The sequence below is a fragment of the Aquarana catesbeiana genome, linkage group LG11 (genome assembly GCF_042186555.1).
Source record: "Aquarana catesbeiana isolate 2022-GZ linkage group LG11, ASM4218655v1, whole genome shotgun sequence".
NCBI classification, from domain to species: domain Eukaryota; kingdom Metazoa; phylum Chordata; class Amphibia; order Anura; family Ranidae; genus Aquarana; species Aquarana catesbeiana.
Window position 1 is genome coordinate 29,708,096 of NC_133334.1, and position 20,610 is coordinate 29,728,705.

At 44.2% G+C, this 20,610-nt stretch overlaps 1 protein-coding gene across 4 annotated transcripts in view; it reads right to left on the reverse strand.

Moving 5' to 3' along the window:
• Positions 1–20,610, reverse strand: part of NAP1L4 (nucleosome assembly protein 1 like 4) — a gene marked incomplete at its 5' end in the record, with an annotated part of 38,258 nt that overhangs the window by 8,859 nt on the left and 8,789 nt on the right. For 2 of the 4 annotated variants that reach the window (XM_073604145.1, XM_073604147.1), the window contains 6 exon segments: positions 3,072–3,101; positions 5,084–5,203; positions 7,352–7,371; positions 8,351–8,496; positions 10,285–10,424; positions 16,669–16,740. In XM_073604145.1, coding sequence (XP_073460246.1) covers positions 3,072–3,101; positions 5,084–5,203; positions 7,352–7,371; positions 8,351–8,496; positions 10,285–10,424; positions 16,669–16,740 — 528 coding nt within the window. 4 annotated transcript variants of the gene reach the window in all.

Genomic DNA, 20,610 nt, shown 5'->3' on the forward strand with positions numbered 1-20,610 from the left:
AATGAGTGGCCACGAGTCTTGGTGAACTCTCTTCTGTGAAAAAGTTTTATCCCTATTGAGGGGTCACCAGTCCGGTATTTGTAAATTGAAATCATATCCCCTCTCAAGCGTCTCTTCTCCAGAGAGAATAAGTTCAGTGCTCGCAACCTTTCCTCATAACTAATATCCTCCAGACCCTTTATTAGCTTTGTTGCCCTTCTTTGTACTCGCTCCATTTCCAGTACATCCTTCCTGAGGACTGGTGCCCAGAACTGGACCGCATACTCTAGGTGCGGCCGGACCAGAGTCTTGTAGAGCGGGAGAATTATTGTTTTATCTCTGGAGTTGATCCCCCTTTTAATGCATGCCAATATTCTGTTTGCTTTGTTAGCAGCAGCTTGGCATTGCATGCCATTGCTGAGCCTATCATCTACTAGGACCCCCAGGTCCTTTTCCATCCTAGATTCCCCCAGAGGTTCTCCCCCCAGTGTATAGATTGCATTCATATTTTTGCCACCCAAATGCATTATTTTACATTTTTCTACATTGAACCTCATTTGCCATGTAGTCGCCCACCCCATTAATTTGTTCAGGTCTTTTTGCAAGGTTTCCACGTCCTGCGGAGAAGTTATTGCCCTGCTTAGCTTAGTATCGTCTGCAAATACAGAGATTGAACTGTTTATCCCATCCTCCAGATCGTTTATGAACAAATTAAATAGGATTGGTCCCAGCACAGAACCTTGGGGAACCCCACTACCCACCCCTGACCATTCTGAGTACTCCCCATTTATCACCACCCTCTGAACTCGCCCTTGTAGCCAGTTTTCAATCCATGTACTCACCCTATGGTCCATGCCAATGGACCTTATTTTGTACAGTAAACGTTTATGGGGAACTGTGTCAAATGCTTTTGCAAAATCCAGATACACCACGTCTACAGGCCTTCCTTTATCTAGATGGCAACTCACCTCCTCATAGAAGGTTAATAGATTGGTTTGGCAAGAACGATTCTTCATGAATCCATGCTGGTTACTGTTAATGATATAGTTCGTATTACTGAAATCCTGTATATAGTCCCTTATCATCCCCTCCAAGAGTTTACATACTATCGATGTTAGGCTAACTGGTCTGTAATTCCCAGGGATGTATTTTGGGCCCTTTTTAAATATAGGTGCTACATTGGCTTTTCTCCAATCAACTGGTACCATTCCAGTCAGTAGACTATCTGTAAAAATTAGGAACAACGGTCTGGCAATCACTTGACTGAGTTCCCTAAGTACCCTCGGATGCAAGCCATCTGGTCCTGGTGATTTATTAATGTTAAGTTTCTCAAGTCTAATTTTAATTCCGTCCTCTGTTAACCATGGAGGTGCTTCCTGTGTTGTGTCATGGAGGATAAACACTGCAGTTTTGGTTACTGAAGCCCCCCGATTCACTCGTGAAGACTGAGGAGAAGAATAAATTCAATACCTTCGCCATCTCCCCATCCTGTGTAACCAGATGTCCTTCCTCATTCTTTATGGGGCCAATATGGTCTGTCCTCCTTTTTTACTGTTTACATACTTAAAGAATTTCTTGGGATTTTTTTTGCTCTCCTCCGCTATGTGTCTTTCATGTTCTATCTTAGCTGTCCTAATTACACCTTTACATATCCTGTTGCATTCTTTATAAACTCTGAATGCTGAGGATGATCCCTCAACCTTGTATTTTTTGAAGGCCTTCTCCTTTGCTTTTATATGCATTTTTAAAAATTGGAGTTAAGCCATCCAGGACTTTTGTTCACTCTTTTAAATTTGTTACCCAATGGGATACATTGGCTAATGCCCTTATTTAATATGCTCTTAAAGCAAACCCATCTCTCCTCCGTATTCTTTGTTTCTAATATTTTATCCCAGTTTATGCCTTTTAGCAAGGTTTGTAGTTTAGGGAAGTTGGCTCTTTTGAAATTCAGTGTCTTTGTATTCCCTTTATGTTTCCTATTTGTGTGATTTATACTGAAACTAATTGACCTGTGATCGCTGTTACCTAAATTGCCCCGCATTTCCACATCCGTGATCAGGTCTGTATTGTTGGTAATCAGTAGATCCAGTAATGTTTTATTTCTAGTTGGTGCGTCTACCATCTGACCCATAAAATTGTCCTGCAAGACATTAAGGAACTGGCGAGCCTTAAATGAATGCGCGGTTCCCTCCGCCCAATCTATGTCTGGATAATTAAAACCCCCCATTATGATAACACTTCCCATCCTTGCTGCTACTCCAATTTGTGATAGGAGATCCGTCTCCACTTCCTCCCTCAGGTTTGGGGGCCTATAGCATACTCCCAGTATTATTTTCCCCTTAGCTTTATCCCTTTGGAGCTCTACCCATAAGGATTCCACCTCCTCTCTAGCTCCCTCAGTGATGTCATCTCTCACATTCACTTGTACATTATTCTTGATATATAGGCATACCCCTCCCCCTTTTTTACCCTCTCTATCCTTGCGGTATAGGGTATACCCTTGAATGTTTGCCAGCCAATCATGAGAGCTGTTGAACCAGGTCTCTGAAATTCCCACAAAATCCAAATCCTCCTCGTACAACAGTATCTCTAGTTCACCCATCTTGTCCGCCATGCTCCTGGCATTGGTGAACATGCCACATAGTTTAGACCGGTCGCATATTGTCCTCGTATTGGGTGTTTCGAGATTGCAACTAGGACTTGCTACTATACTCACCTTGTGTTTTTGTGCTTTGGTTAACCTACCACTAATGCCCCCAATACTACCCTCTGGAATATCTTCCGCGCTGGCTATCTCTGCCTCTGGACCCTCCCCCCCATCGCCTAGTTTAAAAACCCCTCTAACTTTTTGGCCATCTTCCTTCCCAGCATGTTCTGGGTCATTGACTGAAGCCACTGGATTGAAATGAATTTTCTCCTCCCAATTAGAGGCCAGCAATGATAGGCTGCCTAACTTTCCAAGCAAGGCGTTTCCTTTAGGTGAACATGGTCATTTCAGATCTAAACAATATTCAAAAGATACAGAACACGCCATATATAAAAAAAAAAAAAAAAAAAAAAAAAAAAAAAAAAAAGCACACAAAACTACTCACCTCCTCCTCTCCTTCCTCACCCTCTTCAAACTAAAATAAAAGAGATAATCAGTCAATACAGGGTTACACCACGCCAGTATCTACATCAGACTCTCACAACCAGGGTTGCAGGAAATTCAAAGATTCCTCTAGAAGTTGCTAGGGGGGGGGGGGGGTCCTTGATAAGATAGCAGTGGCAGATTTGCCTACACCAACTGACAATGCAAGGGGGTAAAGCTAAAGCAACTGCCATTGTAAGGGATGACATTTACACTGACCGCCATTATGAGGGATCAACTAAAATTCAGTTTTTCTTGTCAGGCCATTATTAGGATAAGTGTTTGCAAACTTAAATATTTTTTCCCCCCCCCCTTAAAATAACAAACATGTCCACATATATAAAGATTCGGCTGGACAAAGAAATGTAGCCAGTATCATTTCATATAGGAGACCCTCTGGGCTTGTAGCGTCTGCCTATCTTTCTCTTTTTCCCCCCTTTACCATTTCCTCTTTATGTATGGGGGTTTTGCTGACCTGCTGTGATCTCAGACCAGATCGAAGAACCTTCTGGGGTTTGTCTATTCTAAAGGGATGGAATACATAATACCTATGGCAAAGTCATTCTTTTAGCATAACCCTTGGTTTGCAATGTTTACAGTATATGTATGTTTTTGTATATGAGACCATGTTCATCTCCTATTTTCTATTCCTTTCCATAAAAATATTGAACACGAAAACAAACATGTTATACTTACCTGCTCTGTATAACGGTTTTCAAACAAAAGCAGCCCCGATCCTCCTTTTCCCAGCTCCTCCCCCCTGCCAAGTGCCCCCATAGCAAACTACAGTGGTTTGCTATGTGGGCACTTGTGCAAGAGTGGTCTGTGTGTCCACTGGCACACAGAGCGTGGCTCGGCCTCGCCCCCTGCTATCTCCTCACTGGCTGTGAAGGTCAGCAGGAGCCAATGAGGAGAGGGAGCCGCTGCTGTTCTCAGGCACAGTGCTGGAGTGAGATCAGGTCTTGGGGGGGGCCTTGGGGGAGAGACAGCTAAATGCAGAAGGTTTAACTTAAAAATTATAAGTTCACTTTTTAGAAATCTGCTGATCGCTAGTGCAATGCTTGACAAGCTCCAATAAATAATAAAAAAAAAAAAAGAAATGGTGTGAAGGAATATTCAAACAGGCAGTGAGTCCGGAGGACGCTATAGATGGACCCTTACCAGGAATGGTGGACCTCCCTGATAGCGAGGTCTTGTATACATGCAGATACAGCCCTCTGCAGGGACAGCTGGATGGTAATGTCCGAATTGGCTGATGAATGAAGCGTTTCAGCAGGGGATGAATCCAACCCGTCCACCTGGAGGGGGGGCCCCACGTTTGTTGTTTCCGCATCCAATGAACCCCGGGGAGCATCCACTATTGGTAAGGGTCCATCTATAGCGTCCTCCGGACTCACTGTTTGGGTATCCCTTCACACCATTTTTCCTCTCTCCACCTATACTGTCTGCCTCCAATGAATTGTGGATCTGTGACTTTCCCTTCATGGGACGGATACACCTCTATTGAGCTGTCTTTGAATGGACTTTATTCACTATTTTATTATCTATGATATTCGATTTTGGATTTGCTTTTTACATTTATTCACATGTTTTATTACGCATTGAGCACTTAATTTATTCACTTTATTATTCAGCACTCTTATTTTGGGTATCTGATTCATTCATTATCCATAATATACATTCATCTATGTAAGCAACATATGAATTGAGTTATAACTATCTGACTGTAAGCGCACTTAATTTATTTGGTTTGTGAGCAGTATACACACACACCCAAAGATGCCGCTTGCAGGATTTTTTTTCCCCATCCTGCAAGCGCAGTGTAGGACAGAAAAAAAAAAAAAAAAAAAAAAAAAAGGCTTCAGTCACCATAAGGCTAAGTACCAATCAACTGTATGCCATTTTTTACCATACCATGAGAATGTATATCCCTGTAGTGACTAAGAATATGAATATTTCATATAAAAAACATACACTGTCTTCATCCTCAATTGCTTCTCCGGTGAAATACAGAACAGCTCGGGGGACTATTCTTTCCCGGAAAAAGTGACCAAGCTCAAAATCAGCTGCTAGAGTGTTTTCCATCTCTTCATCCTGCAAAGTGAGAAACACAATGGCTTAATAAAGTGAAACTCCTGCCATAATGTACAGAAATAAAGATCAGGCTTTCATAACACAAACCGGTTATTAATTCCATAGTTTCCAAGTATTTATCTATTGATCCTTCCAATGCTGCGGTTATCCCCTTTATCTTCTGTTGGAAGGCCAACAATACTATGCAGTAAATTTGCTGCGTTGTCGGCCCTCACGTGTGTCTCCCCATTCATCTATACAGTGACATCACCATGTCCACCCCAGAGGCATGGTCAGTCATAGACCGTTAAAGCAGAACTTTACCCATAACAACTTAATTATTAATGTATGTTCCTTGCTAAAGAACATTTATTTAACATGTTACAAAAATTAGTGTGTGCTGTAAATTGCCTCCAGCATTGCTCCCGTCTCTTCTTGCTGGAGGCTGCCATTTTGCTGAAGCCCAGAGCAGAAGTAAAATTATAAAGCGGAACCAAACCCATCGATTTAACAGTTTTAAAAATAAACAAGTTACATTCCTGGAATGCGGGGGATTGCCAACTGTCACATTCGCCTTTTTCCTCAACCAAACTGTCAAAACATGAAATGGCTGGTGTCATAACTGATTGCATGTGCAGCACCATGGCAGATGCAGATCAAACACGAGCAGCTTCCTTGGCTGTAAAGGATAGGAGGGTTTAATGCAGTTTGGCTGTCAGAAGATCGGCCTCTACAAATTCGGCCGTGCCTAAAAATGGAGAGCAACTGAGCATGTGCAGAGAAGGGCGAGTGTATTACTCGATTTTAAACAGTATAGACACTTATTTTTAATGTTTTGCACAGCTATACCTGCAAAAGGGGCCAGCCTGAAGTGATCTAACAGGACTTCATTTTCTGACAAAAGTTCCATTTTAAATGAGCGGCAGAAGAGGGGCGACGTACGAGTAGGATTGCCAAGTAGGGCTAATGACACAGGACTGCTTTAAATGTAGGCTTTTCTTATTAAAAAGTATAATTTTTTTCCCCCCAAGAATCATTTGCCTGTCCCCCGCCGGCTCCAAGATTGAGAGGCGAGCGATCAAAAACCACTGATCACTCGGGGTTCTCAGAGCTCCTCCCACTGACGCCAGCGACGGGGCGCCATTCCTGCCAGCGACGGGGCGCCATTCCTCCCATTGACGCCAGCGACGGGGCGCCATTCCTCCCGCAACAGACCCCAGGTGCTATGTAATTATTTTGATTCCACTGACCACAAGCCCTAATTGGGAAGCATGCTTTGTTTCTCCCCTGCTACCGAATGAAGATGGCGCCATCTTGGATGCTTACTCGCATTTTCTTTCCCGAACCCCACTTCTGCTCCCACCACCACTTCATTCCTAGAACTTGCACAGGCCAAAGCAATCCAAGCCTCGGTTTGGATTTCAAATTGTCATGGTGCATAGAACGTTTACCAATTCCAGTAATGTTGCTGGTCACATGAACTTTCAGGAAGGGAAAAAACGGCCAGAGACAGAAGCTGATGCAATCCTGGGAAGGTGCTCTACAAGTATCGGCATGTCCAGGATTCAGAGAATAAGTGTAGAAATGTGCATGGGAAAGAGACTTCGCAACATCATATAACAATATCTCAGCAAAGTGAAGGGCTTGGAGGGTTTGAATTGCAGCTACCACATGTACTTACTACTGGCTGACGATATAAAGTTGTGAAGTCGAGTCTACTTTGGCTCTAAAGTGGAAATAACTAGCAGAAAATTTACATGAAGGCACTTTCAGCCAATCATGACTGCTGCTCTTCACTCGAACCTCCAGTGTGACTGTACACGATGCTCATGCAGTTTTCTGTAGGACAAGTCTCAATGATTTTCACGCTCGCTGCACGGTATGGCTCTGGATAGGTCGACATACATGTGCATCTAGGGTGACAACTCTGCTGCTGCATGTAAAGCATACTAAAATGCAGTTACCACCCTTTCGCAGGAAGTGCCAGGCCCTTAATTTTTTAGATTACTGTAGGTCTAGTGAGGGAATAGAAATCCCTGACGATTCAGGTGCACGTGTATCATGTGGATTTGACAACTTTTCTCCTTCAGCCAACAGAGAGTTTAGGGACTTGAGATCATTCCCTGTATGTGAAATACAACAGAACTACATTGCAGGTAATTTACTCACCAGTTCCTCTCCTTCACTGGCTGCTGCGGGAAAAAACAAACAAAAAAACAAAAAACAAAAAAACAGATGAATAAACAACAACGATTCAAGGAAAATAAAAAATTTGTGGAACAGAAACAATGAAAAGCAATCAGAACAGAGCTGTGGAAACTACACAGCTGACCAGTTTTTAAAAATTATGTGGGGCTGTCATTTATAAAAGGGTCACAAATACAGAAGGAAGTATACACCTATTAAAAGATTGGGAAAAATGGAGGAGCACACACACACACACACACACTTGTTCTGGGCCAGCGCTTCACAATTATTTAAAGATCGCCGCCTCAAAACTTGTTTCATAATAATAAAAAAACCCCAAACAAAACACGGGGAGTAGTATAAACAAAACATTAAAATGATATTTTACAGACATGTTATACAGAGCAGCACCGATCTCTCTCCCCCCCCCCCCCCCTCGATTAGTGCCCCCATAGCAAGCTGCTTGCTATGGGGGCACTCATGCGTGCTTGCTCCGGAGCCCTGCTCTGTGTGTCCATAAGGCCCCACTCCCTTCTCACCGGCTGTGACTGTATCTGAGTCAATGAGGAGGGATAGGAGCCTGTGGCTCTCATGCACATAGCTGAATGGAATGAAAATCAGGCTCAGATATGTATTTAGGGGGGCTGCACAGGGAGCAGCATGCAGAAGGTTTTTTTTTTTTTTAACCTTACTACATAAAATACAGCAAGCTAAAAAAAAAAAAAAAAAAAAAAAAAAAAAAACCTTCTGCCTTTACAACCACTTCAACGCATGCCAATGCACTTTAGCATGCATACATTATGTGTGTATTGGGGCATGAACAACCCCTAAACATCATAGTGGTTATCTGTTGTCAGAGATCTAAGCCAGTCGTTTTCAACCTGCCTGTGGCCCGACTGACGATTGTTTGCTGCCGCTCCAAAAAAAAATAAACCACCAGCCGCCACTGGGTAAAAAAAAGGCAACACAGAAAAACTTCACCTTTGATAGGGCTGAAGAAGTTAAAGAAGGACTCGTTGGGGACTTGTTTGGTTATAGTCCGCACAGTGCCTCGTCCCTTGTGCTTCTGTTTCTTCTTTATTGTTTTAACTGTAATATTTTTGCCCTTTTTCCAGTCGATAGTGCACCTGTTTTAAAAGAAAAACATAATATATAAAAACTTTCAGTAAAAGGTGATGGGTAGGGCTGTCCATAAAGGTGGTCAGACATGCAGAATCTAGCAGTCCTTACAGCAAGATCTACTGGGAGCTGCAGAGCATTTCAAGAACTTGCAAACTCCGCTCTGAACTCAAAAATTGATCTCAATGGTGCCAGCACCTGCCTATCAGAAAGGAACAATAGTGAAGAACACAAGAATATTTTTACTTGTCTGATCCTACAAATTTCAACACGTACATTCTATATGGTGTGAGACACAGCTATTGTATGACACATTGAACAGCCAGCCCTGTTTTTCAGACTAAGGCTCGATTCACACAGCAATGCTGCATGTCCCCGTTCTCTGTTTCAGGGACGAATCGGGCCAGAATCTTTGCCTGAATTCGGCGCTGAAACAGAGGCAAAGACGCACTGTGTGCAGTGCTAATCTCCTCCAGTCCCATTCCACCACTTCGGGTCTACATGCAAATTATTGCTCTGGGCCAGCTTCCTGAAAGCAGCAATGGTGGACCACGCCTACACAATGTGCAGCAACATGTGGTCTCCACCAGAAGAGCATGTAATGTGGTAACAGTGTATAAGCAGGACTGGGAGCTGTCACCCCATTAACTGCCTGAGCAAGGACTTTCATGGCAGGATCACCAGGTATTATTTCAGTAAAAGCTGCATTGAAACATGTTAAAGCTCATATTAGAATGTGTTTAGATTGTTTTGTTAGCATAAATGAAAGTCAAAGGGTTCTGGGTTGGCGGCCGTAGAAGGGATTTGCATGAGCCAGGTTATTATTGCAAAACTAAAACTAAAATACTTAAAAGTGGAGCTCCACCCAAAGTGGGGGGGGGGGCTGGTATTGACAGGTACCCGCTCCCAATTATATATAATTAATTTTTTTATATTAGATGTCTCCAGTTATCTTTATGACCCTCAGAGGCCCGGGTCGTGACTTAAGTCTGGGCCAGCGGATGTAAACAAAGCCGAGGACGCGGCTGGAAAGGCAGAGTGTGGTTTCTCCCCCCCCCCAGCCTTTCCAGCCTGGAGGAGGAGAGGTATGGGATCTTATTGACCCCACATCTCTCCATAAAGGGGACCTGTCACACACCATTGCACTATTCCTATTGCAAGGGATGTTAACTTTTATTTCTATTACAAGGAATGTAATCAAAAAAAATTTGTGTAAAAATTTAACCCAAAGCACCCCGTCCCCGCGGTCACAGAAGCGAACGCATACGCAAGTTGCGCCCACATATGTAAACAGCGTTCAAATCAAACATGTGAGGTTTCGCCGTGTGCATTAGAGCGAGAGCAATAATTCTAGCCCAAGACCTCCTCTGTAACTCTAAACATGTAACAAAAAAATTAAATCGTCGCCTATGGAGATTTTAAGTACCAAAGTTTGGCGCCTTTCCACAGTGTGACACGTTGGGTAAAAAAAAAAAAAAAAAAAGGCCGTTTTGTTTTTCTTTAAAATTAATGAAGTACCCCAAAAAAATTTGAAAAAAAAAATAAAAATTGCTGCGCAAATACGATGTGACATAAAAAGTTGCAATGACCGCCATTTTATTCCCTAGGGTCGCTGCTTAAAAAAAACAAACAAACAAAAAAAAAACCATATGTTTGGGGGTTTAGAGTAATTTTCTAGAAAACAAAAAATGATGATTTTTACACGTAGGAGCGAAGTGGTTAAAACTGAACAGAAGTGAGCTTTAAGAATGAAATACAGTACTCCCCGAGACACACACAAATAGAAACATCCTTACCCTTCACAGTCTATGATTTCAGGTCCCTCAAAGGAGAATGGGTCAGTAGAGTCCGGCTCAGATTTCATTTTGTAGGTTTTTGTCAGGATCTGATTAGCGAAATACTCATTGGGCCCAAAGTGGAACTCTAATGTGAAAGACTGAAATAATGGAAGTTAAAAGGTTAATGGTAATGAAACCCTCACAGCACAATCATTAGTGCATTTATATGGGAAAAGTAAGGTATAGTGCAATTAAAAAGAGAATCAGTCACAGCTGGGCTTATGCGAGAATATGAACACTCCATCTTAAAATTATTATAACTGTACAGGCCTGCCTATAACAAGATTTAGATGACATGATTGCCATATCAGCAGCTGGAGCCATCTCTTGACCAAAGTGATCCAATAATTAAAGGCCAAGTTCACCTTTGGTACATGGGGGGGGGGCTGGAATTTTTTTTTTTTTTTTTTAAAGTGAAAAATTAGCATTAAATGTACTTGTTTTGCAAAAATAAAGGTTTCCATTAATTCTACACCTGCTTGCCCAACTCTTCATAGCTGTTTAAAACAACTGCTCCATTACTTCTGCCTTACTTCCTGGTCAGACTGTAGGTCATGACACAGGAAGGAGTTGACCAGCAGCCGGTAGATGCAGGGTGTGTGCTAATGAGGTCAGCTGGTCAACTCCTTCCTGTGTCATGACCTAAAGTCTGACCAGGAAGTAAGGCAGAAGTACTCGAGCAGTGTGTTTAAACAATTATGGAGTGAGGTAAGCTATATTGGTACATAGGGGAGCTGGAATTTAGAAGAGAGAAAAAAAAAAAAAAAAAAAAAAAAAAAACACAAGGCGATGAAAGGTGAACCAAGCCTTTAAAATGCTTCAGGAATGCTTTGCTTGAAATTGTGCAGCCCTCCATAACCCAGTAAACACAATGGGGGGAGATTTACTAAAAAACGAGCACACAGAATCTGGTGCAGCTGTGCATAGTAACCAATCAGCTTCTAACTTCAGCTTGTTCAATTAAAGTAGAACTATAGGCAATACTTTCTTCCTCATTTTGGATAAGGCAAGGGAGGGTTATACCCCTTGCAAAAAAGTTTCTTTCTGCTATCTTTGTCCCATTGGGAGGATTTCTCTTCCTGTTCCATAGCCAAAACCGGACGCGAGAGGAAATCCAGAGCAAAATTAAAGGGAATCCCTTGGGGACCCCCAGGTCACCAGAACTAGTGTCTTCATAGGAAGATTTCACTTCTATTACTTTTCTGGGGACAACCCAAAAATTTGTGAGTTTCTCTTTTTTTCACTTTCAATGATAATGGTAAACAGGACAGAAGAGGGTGAATCTCCTTAACAGGGACACAGACAGCAATAAATTGGCAGGTGTTCCAATCCCTCTCCACTCTAAAAAAAACAAAAAGGAAGAAAGAAGCAGAAGCCGATTGGCTACTATGCACCGCTGTACCAGATTCTGTGTGCAGGAGTTTTAGTAAAGCTCCCCTATTGGTTGGTTAATGGACCAGATACTATAAAATAAAATAAAGACGAACTCTACAGTTGATTATACAGTATTGTTCTTAAAGTTCATCTAAACCCTAAATGGAAGGCATATTATTATTATTATTATTATTATTCAGGATTTATATAGCGCCAACAGTTTACGCAGCGCTTTACACTATAAAAAGGGAGACAATACAGTTATAATACAATACAATAGGATTAAGAGGGCCCTGCTCAGAAGAGCTTACAATCCAATATATAGTTTGTTACACTACTGTGTATCAAACGCCTTACATGTTTTCTTATTGTAGAACACGGTTTTCACTTTTATTCTTTCATCCTTTCATCCTTTTCCCACCATAAGTGATGCCGATCTCCTCCAGTCACCTCCTAGCTACATGCACTTTGCTCAGGAGTTGGCTGAGCATCACTGAACTAGTTTACTGAAAGTGTCAATGGTTAACCATGTTTGTTGCAAGGTCTGCCATCTCGGCTACTTGTATTTCCTATCAGTTTCATCTAACAGGGTAACACAGGAAAGAAATTGGTGTTGTCAACCCATAACAGGAAACAGCTGAGCAAAAATCTACATCAGGGGTCTCAAAGTACCGGCCCGCGGGCCATTTGCGGCCCGCGGACCGGTTAAAAATGGCCCGCAGGCAGGGCCAATCCAGAACTAGAAGTCGACCGATATTTGCCCATTAGACCGATATATAGCACTGGCCGCCGTTCCTCCTCCCTTCTCCACACTCAGCGTTTGATGCTTTTGTGAAGCTGACATGTAACAGGAGGAGAGAGACAGAGGGATCTGTCAGATTTGAGGTTGATGTCGGGGGTGGGCGGGACCCGGCCGGGGTGGGCGGGACCCAGCCAATATCAAACACCAGCCAATGGGATCTGGGCGGGCCGCTACATGTATGTGGCCCGCCCCTTTTCTTAAGCAGCCCAATCATTGGCTTGTGTTTGATAGCTGCTGGTCCCGCCCACCCCGGCCGTGTCCCGCCCACCCCGACATCAACCTCAATTCTGACAGATCCCTCTGTCTCTCTCCTCTGTGCTATGTGTCAGCTTCACACAAGCATCAAGCGCTGAGTGTGGACAGCTCCTTGTCAGTTTCACACACGGTTACACTCCGCTCAGTGTGAAACCTGCCAGTGCCAATCAGTGCCATCTGTCAGTGCTATCTGTCAGTGCCAGCTGCCAGTGTCACCGCCAATCAGTGCCAGTGCCAACCAGTCTGCCAGTGCCACCTGCCACCTCCAACCAGTACCACCTGCCAGTGCCACCTGCCACCGCCAGTCAGTGCCACTGCCAACCAGTGCCTGCCAGTGCCACCGCCAACCAGTGCCCCTGCCAATCAATGCCACCTGCCAGTGCCAACCAGTGCCACCTTCCACCACCTGCCAGTGCCACGCCAATCAGTGCCACCTACCGGTGCCAACCAGTGCCTGCCAGTGCCACCTGCCGCCACCTGCCAGTGCCACGCCAATCAGTGCCACGCCAATCAGTGCCACCTGCCAGTGCCAATAGTGCCACCTGCCAGTTCCAAACCAGTGCCACCTGCCAGTTCCAAACCAGTGCCACTTGCCAATGCCTGCCAGTGCCACCTTCCAGTGCCAACCAGTGCCACTGCCAATAAGTGCCACCTGCCAGTGCCCTTGCCAATCAGTGCCACCTGCCAGTGCCATCTGTCAGTGCCAATCAGTGCCACCTGCCAATCAGTGCCACCTGCCAATCAGTGCCAGGTGCCACCTGCCAGTGCCACTTGCCTAAGCTAACCAGTGCCATCTGTACTGAGGACATCAAGTGTGTGGTAGAGTGACAGGAGCAAGCAGGGAGGAGTGGAGTGGGTGAGGTTTTTTTTTTTTTTTTAAATCAGCCTAAAATATCGGCCACATATATATTGGCCATCGGCCGCCCCGATTTCTAAATATCGGTATCGGCATGGGCCAGAGAAAGACCCATATCGGTCGACCTCTATCCAGGATGTCTTTTTGAACTGCACCCAGGCACCGCAGAGGGGGAGGCGCCAAAGAGCTTTACCTCTCCATCTCCTCTGTCCTCTCTGCTGCATGCTGCTGCAGCCCAGAGAGAGAACAGAGCAGAGGAAGGAGCGGAGGAAGGATCCGCTCATCGATCTGCCCACCTAGGCATTGACGATCGACCAGAGCCCCAAACCAGGGTCTTGCTGCCACCTCAGAGTGGGAGATTGTGTTCTCTGGGTCCCCTGTCACTAGGCCTGTGTGGAAGCCAGGAGGAGAGGACTTGGGAGGCAGATGATCCTGACTGCCAGGAAAGGTGAGTGAGCCATCACACTGAAGCAAAGTCCTTAGTGGGGTGACTGGGGTAGAAATTTGTGCAGAGTGGGGGGTATTTTATGCAGTGTGGAGGGTGATTGTGCAGTGTGGGGGGTAATTGTGTAGTGTGGGGGTAATTATGGAGTGTGTGGGGTATTTTATGGAGTGTGGGGGGTATTTTATGGAGTGTGGGGGGTATTTGTGCAGTGTGGGAGGGGTAATGCTGGGAGTTAATAATGCATTTGCTGACACCAATGCTGGGTTAATAATGCGTTTACGGACACCAGTGCTGGGTATAATGCATTTGCTGACACCAATGCTGGGGGTTAATAATGCGTTTGCTGACACCAGTGCTGGGGGTTAATAATGCGTTTGCTGACACCAGTGCTGGGGGTTAATAATGCGTTTGCTGACACCAGTGCTGGGTATAGTATAGTATATTATTGCTGGTATAGTTTATTGCTTTTGAAGTTTTAAAAGTTTGCATGCGGCCCCCCATGGGATATGAAAACTTGTCATGTGGCCCTCAGGCAATTTGAGTTTGAGACCCCTGATCTACATGGAAGGGTCACTGGGTATTATTTTTTAGCAGCTAGATTCCTGAAGATTGGAAAAACCAAAAAAACAAAAAAAACCAAACACACTTGGAAGGATAAGTTCACCTTTAAAATATATATACATAAATAAATACACTTTTTTCCCAGCAAAAATTGAATTTATTTTTTTTTTTTACACTGGAGACTGTAAAGCATTGCACTCACAATCAGCAGATCATAAGTGCAATGCCAGGATCCTGCAGACACTTGATACACTGTCTGCCTGTACCTCCAATGCAGGCAGTTACTGAATTGCAGAAAGGATAAGTGAACTACGTGAACGCTCACCAACTGCCTACAAAGTGTCGGCTGTGATGGTCGAAGGTACTTGTAGTTTATTCACTCACAGCATGAAGGACGCAGCCATGTGGGTGGAGAACCCGCAAGGCCATGCTGTTTTTACCTACTTCCCCAACAACAGCGCCCCCCCCCCCCCCCCCCCGAGTAGTCATCATGAAGTTGGGGGCTTAAAGTGGTGATATCTAAATGATGGGTGCAGTTGCAGGCATCATTCAGATATTCTTTTCAGCCAGCGATTCCCTGCACTGTAAAAACAAAATCAGTGGGCGTTTCGCCGCTTGATTGCTCTTACAGGCATCCCCCGACCCCCCCCCCTCCAGGCTCACCCGTGCGATCAGCGAGCTGAAGAATGAACCCACTGGCTGTGGAAGTTTACCATAGAGCTGACCGAGGACCAGATGGTCCCCGGCCATCTCTATGACCCTCGGAGGCTGGAAGAGACATCACTTCCAGCGCCGACAGATGTAAGCCCCCGCCTTTTTTTTTGTTGGAAAGCCTGAGATCAAAAAAAAAAAAAAATTGATCTCAGGCTTTAAAAGCATGGAGGAGAGATGTGGGAACTTATAGACCCCAGATATCTCCATAAAGAGGACCTGTCATGCCCTACTCCTATTACAAGGAATGTTTACATTCCTTGTAATAATAAAAGTGATCAAAAAAGTAAAAAAGTGGATAAAAAAAAAAAAAAAAAAAAAAAAAAAAAAATTAAAAAGCGCCCCCTTCCCTGCATGCTCACACACAGAAGCAAATGCATAGGTAGGTTGCACTCACATAGGTAAACATTCAAACACCAGTGAGGTATCACCACAAAAGTTAGAGAGCAATAATTCTGGCACTAGACCTCCTCTAACTCTAAACTGGTAACCTGTAAATTTTAAAGCGTATCCTATGGAGATTTAACAAAATAAAAAACGCATTTAAAAAATTGCTGCTCAAATAGAGCAGCATAAAAAAAAAAAAAAAAAAAAAAAAAAAAAAAAAATGGCAACAACCGCCATTTTATTCCCTAGGATCTCTGATATAGAGAGATATAGATAGAATATCTATCTATCTATCTATCTAAAATTTTATCTATACTCTTTTTTTACCGTTTGGGGGTCCAGTCATTTTCTAGCAAAAAACATTATGATTTTTATATGTATGAGTGAAGTGTCAGAATGGACTTGGGAGGCAAGTGGTTACATTTTGACAGCAGGTGTGGCTAGAAGATCCCCTGCCTGCTGTCAGGTGGGGGGGGTGAGGGATTAGGGGGAGAGGAGGCAGGAGCTAGAATATGTTAACATGTTCCATAGGTGAACTTATCCTTTAGAAAAAACATTAAACTGTTAAATCCTATGAGATTTTAATGATTAGGTTCAGATCCAATTTATCTATAGGATTTGGTTATTTGATGGGCTGTGCAATCAAGAGTGGGAACCCAGTGCATGCACGGTCAGGAAGTCACCGTCAGACTTCAGGTGATAAGCCCATGACTCAGGCTCAACCATTACACACATGTAAAGTAAATATAGAAAAAGCTAAATAATGGGGAATGAACGCTACGTGAGCCTGCATAATCTGACTGAGAATTTATACTCTTGCATTGGATTTTCAAAAGGCAATTGCTACTTCTGCCCCCGATATAAGAAACATAAAGGATGTCTCACTGTATGCATTATTATAGGCGCTGTGCACAGAGCTATCCTCCTTGTACACAATACACTGCTACTCACCATCGGCTGTCCTGGCCCTGAAAATTTGACTTTCACATCCTGCAAATGTTTTAATATTGGTTCATCGTGTTCCTATAAGAAAAAGAAAATGACAGACAAAAATCAAGTAAATGAAAGCTGAGCTCTGACATAAATTAAATGCATTTCTCTCCATGTACGTATTAATGCACAAGTATCTGGTTTTGCCAGGTGTCCGCTCCCACTTCCAGTCAGATGTGCCGCGGCGATCTGAGCCAGTTTGTTCGCCCCCCCCCAGCTTTCTGGAACACATCGCAGGTGCCAGAAGACTGTGGAGCTATTCACAATGTGCTTCGCACATGCGCAGTAGGAAACTGCCGATTTTCCTTACTACAGATGCCAGCACCTGGACCCAAAGCCACCTGAAAAATCGGCTCGGGTGAGGACATTGCTGCATCTCTGGACAGGTAAGTGTCCTCATATTAAGTCAGCATCTACAGTACTTGTAGCTGCTGACTTAATTTTTTGTGGGGAGCCTGGAGCTCCTCTTTAAAGTGCAGAGGGGGTGCTGGAGCACTTGCTGTAATGCGCATGGGACAAACCTGGATATTACAACAGATACACACACACACACCTTGCTATTGCAGCTAGCTTTTCTGACGCTTTAAAGTGGAAGTTCACCCTAGAATTACCATGTTTCTCCGAAAATAAGACCGGGTCTTATATTAACTTTGGCTACAAAAAAGACCCTAGGGCTTTTTTTTTTTTTTTTCCGGGGGATGTCTTATCAGTATAATGACATAATTTTAATCCCCCAAAAACATCTTGGTTAAAAGTACTTTTTAGATTATGTAGTCCGTTTTGTGGGAGGATTATGCTGGTGTAGGGTGTAGTGCGTCTCCCTTTGTGGCTGTTTTATGAGAAGTACCTTTTTACAGCAGCCCTCGGCGGTCATGTAACCTGCCTGAGCTCTTCTTCTCCGCTCCGAGCACTGCAGAAGGAGGGGCTGCAGATGTCAGCCGGGAGGATAGGAGAAGATCTCCGGCGGGTCAGCGGCGGATGTGGATGGGGCATTTTGCATGGGATTGTTGCAGGGGGGACACTACACCTTATGCCAGTGTGTACATTTTACAAAGCATTTAAAAAAAAAAAAAAAAAAAAAAAAAAAAAAAAAAACACACAACTTTAGTAGGGCTTATTTTTGGGGTAGGGCCTATATTGCAGCCCAGCCCTCCCCGATCGAGCTAGGTCTCATTTTCGGGGTAGGGCTTATTTTCGGGGAAACACGGTACTCTATGAACATTAAAGTGGTTCTAAGGCCTAAGGGCTGGTTCACACCACAAAAAACGCACTGTAGATCCATTCCCGATGTGTTTCTGCATCCTTTTTTTGATGCATTCCAGGTGCCTTTTTTCACTATACTAGGGTCCAGAGCATTAGTGTGTTTTTGATGAGTTTTACTATGTTCCAATACAGTCCAGGAAAAATGCAGCATCTTCTACTTATTTTTCTGGAACTGAAAAGCCCTGGAACTGACCGCGCTGGTGTGAACTATGCTATTGGAAACCATATAACCCAATTTCCATGCGTTTTTGTTTCAGAACAAGAAATGCATTAGACTGCATGTGATGTGAACTGGCCCTAAAGGTTTGTTATCTTCATGCATTCAGCAGTGCCATCTGTGTCAACAGATGCAGACAGGGCCGCTCAGGAGTGAGCCTGCATAAGTGCCCCCATAGAAAGCAGATTTCTATGGGGGCACTCGCCAAAAGGGGGAAGAGCCAATAATCCCAGTGGGGGGGGGAACGCCAGAAGAGGAGGATTGGGGCTGCTTCATGTAAAATCATTGCAAAGAGCAGGTGTGTATGCCGTGTTTATTTAGATAAAAATAAAAAATGTAGGCTTTACAATAGTTTTAAAAAAACAGACATAACACATGTACCCAATTAAATGCTTAAGACCCCCTTTCACACTGAGGTGTTTTTCAGGCGCTTTTGGGCTAAAAATGTCGCCTGAAAAACGCCTCCCCTGCAGCCCCAGTGTGAGAGCCCGAGTGCTTTCACACTGGAGCGGTGCGCTGGCAGGATGTTAGAAAAAGTCCTGCAAGCAGTCTTTCCGGGAGGTGGAGGAGTGGTGTATAAAGCGCTCCTACACCGCCCCTGCCCATTGAAATTAATGGGCACCGCTACAGAAGCGCCTGCAAAGAGCTTTTGACAGCGGCCCTTTTCAGGCGCTATTAAGCCTTTCCGCGGCCGCTACTGGGGGTTAAAAGCGCCCCGCTAGCGACCTAAAGACGCAGCTAAAACTAGCAGCACTTTACCGCTAACGCAGCCACGCTAGCAGTGTGAAAGGGGTCTAAAAGCAGGTTTGATTTCGGTCTACATGCTTGTTGTCCAGCTATCAGCAAGGAACCTGCCAGCTCTTCACCAGCGACACCAAGCAACGTATGGCTCTGCCCAGCTCCCCATGCCATCTTGGTCTTTGACAGCATCAGAGCACAGAAAAGAGTTTCCCAATCAGGCTTTGCAATCACAAGACATAGACAGCATGGGTGGTGGGAGGCCAAGTGACATCGTGAGTTGCATGGTGTCGCTGGTAACAGGCCTAAGCATTCATCAAGATCCATTTTTTATATGACTGATTAATGTTTATTAGGGTATATCTAGGGTGAACTTCCACTTTAAACCAGATAAGGTCCTGTCTCTTTTCTTTCTAAAACAGAAGCATATTGTTAACATTTGATTCTAATAATTAAGCAAGTATAGAGCAATCTGTAGACGCATCAGAATCCCAGGAGCTCATCGTTTGTTTCTTTTTTTTCCTTAATGCTGAACCTAAGCTGTCACTTACAGCCGGCCACTCCAGTGCTTGTGCCACTGGGGTGCTGAAGAAGCCAAGACAGGTCATTGTATTGAATAGCGCTGGGACAAATAGCCCCTCTCCCTACGTCATTTAAAAACAGTGCCCAGGACTCAAGTAGTTATCACATCCTACTCCTTCGGCCATTGGGGGGGGGCAGTTTGAGCTGCAGACAGCGCGCACAAGTAAAAATTATTTGCTAGGAAAGAAGTGGAGGAGAGGCTTGCTGCTGCCAGCACCTCCTGGCCCTTTAGTGGATCAAAATGCTGGGTGGCGGAGGCGGGCATTATGATTACACGATTGACACGATCGAAAGCTCCCAAATCGCCAGTATTTATTCTGTGACAGGAGCACAGTAAACGGTTTATCTATAGATGCATATATGTGGTCGCTCGACCTGCCAAGAGGCCGTATGCGTGCAGCAGTTAAACAGATATTTGGGTCCAAACAGATTTTTTTTTTTTTTTTTTTTTTTTAACACACCCTGGGAGAGAAAGGGTTAAAAGGTCAAAATAGATTTTGAAATATAGCCTGCGGTTCTGCACTGAGTCAATCAGGCTCTGCTGTCAGTGTAACGCATTTTGGGTGTGGAGAGCCGAAGCGGGCAGTGCTTAGGCAGCTTAACGGATAAGGAAAACAAAAAGGAAGAGCCTCTCTCACAGCAGTGTTACCGTCACCGATTATCCAATAGGCAAACAGGGGACAAAGTAACACTGCCGCACCAAAGAAAAACGTCCCCCACCTGGTTATGCAAAGCAAATCACTAGAGCAGCTGAACTGAATAATCTATATTTACCAAGTAAAACAGTTTACATATTTCATTTGCGTATTTAGTAGTCTGGCTGAAGTTTATCTTTAAACAGCAAATTTTAAAAGTAAATACCACTTGCTGACCACAGAATGACATACGGCGGCAAAGTGGCTCTCCTGTGCTGGATCACATACCCAATATGTGATGCGGCCCCTCCAGGTGGGGGGAGGGCACCTGCCACTTCCGCTGTGATTAGACACAGGACAAGCCAATCAGCAGGTGCCGGCCAATGGATGTCAGCTGGCACCAGCTGATCAGTGAGCAGAACAGAGCTTTGCCTATGTAAAGGCAGAGCTGTGTCTTGTCAGCGGGGG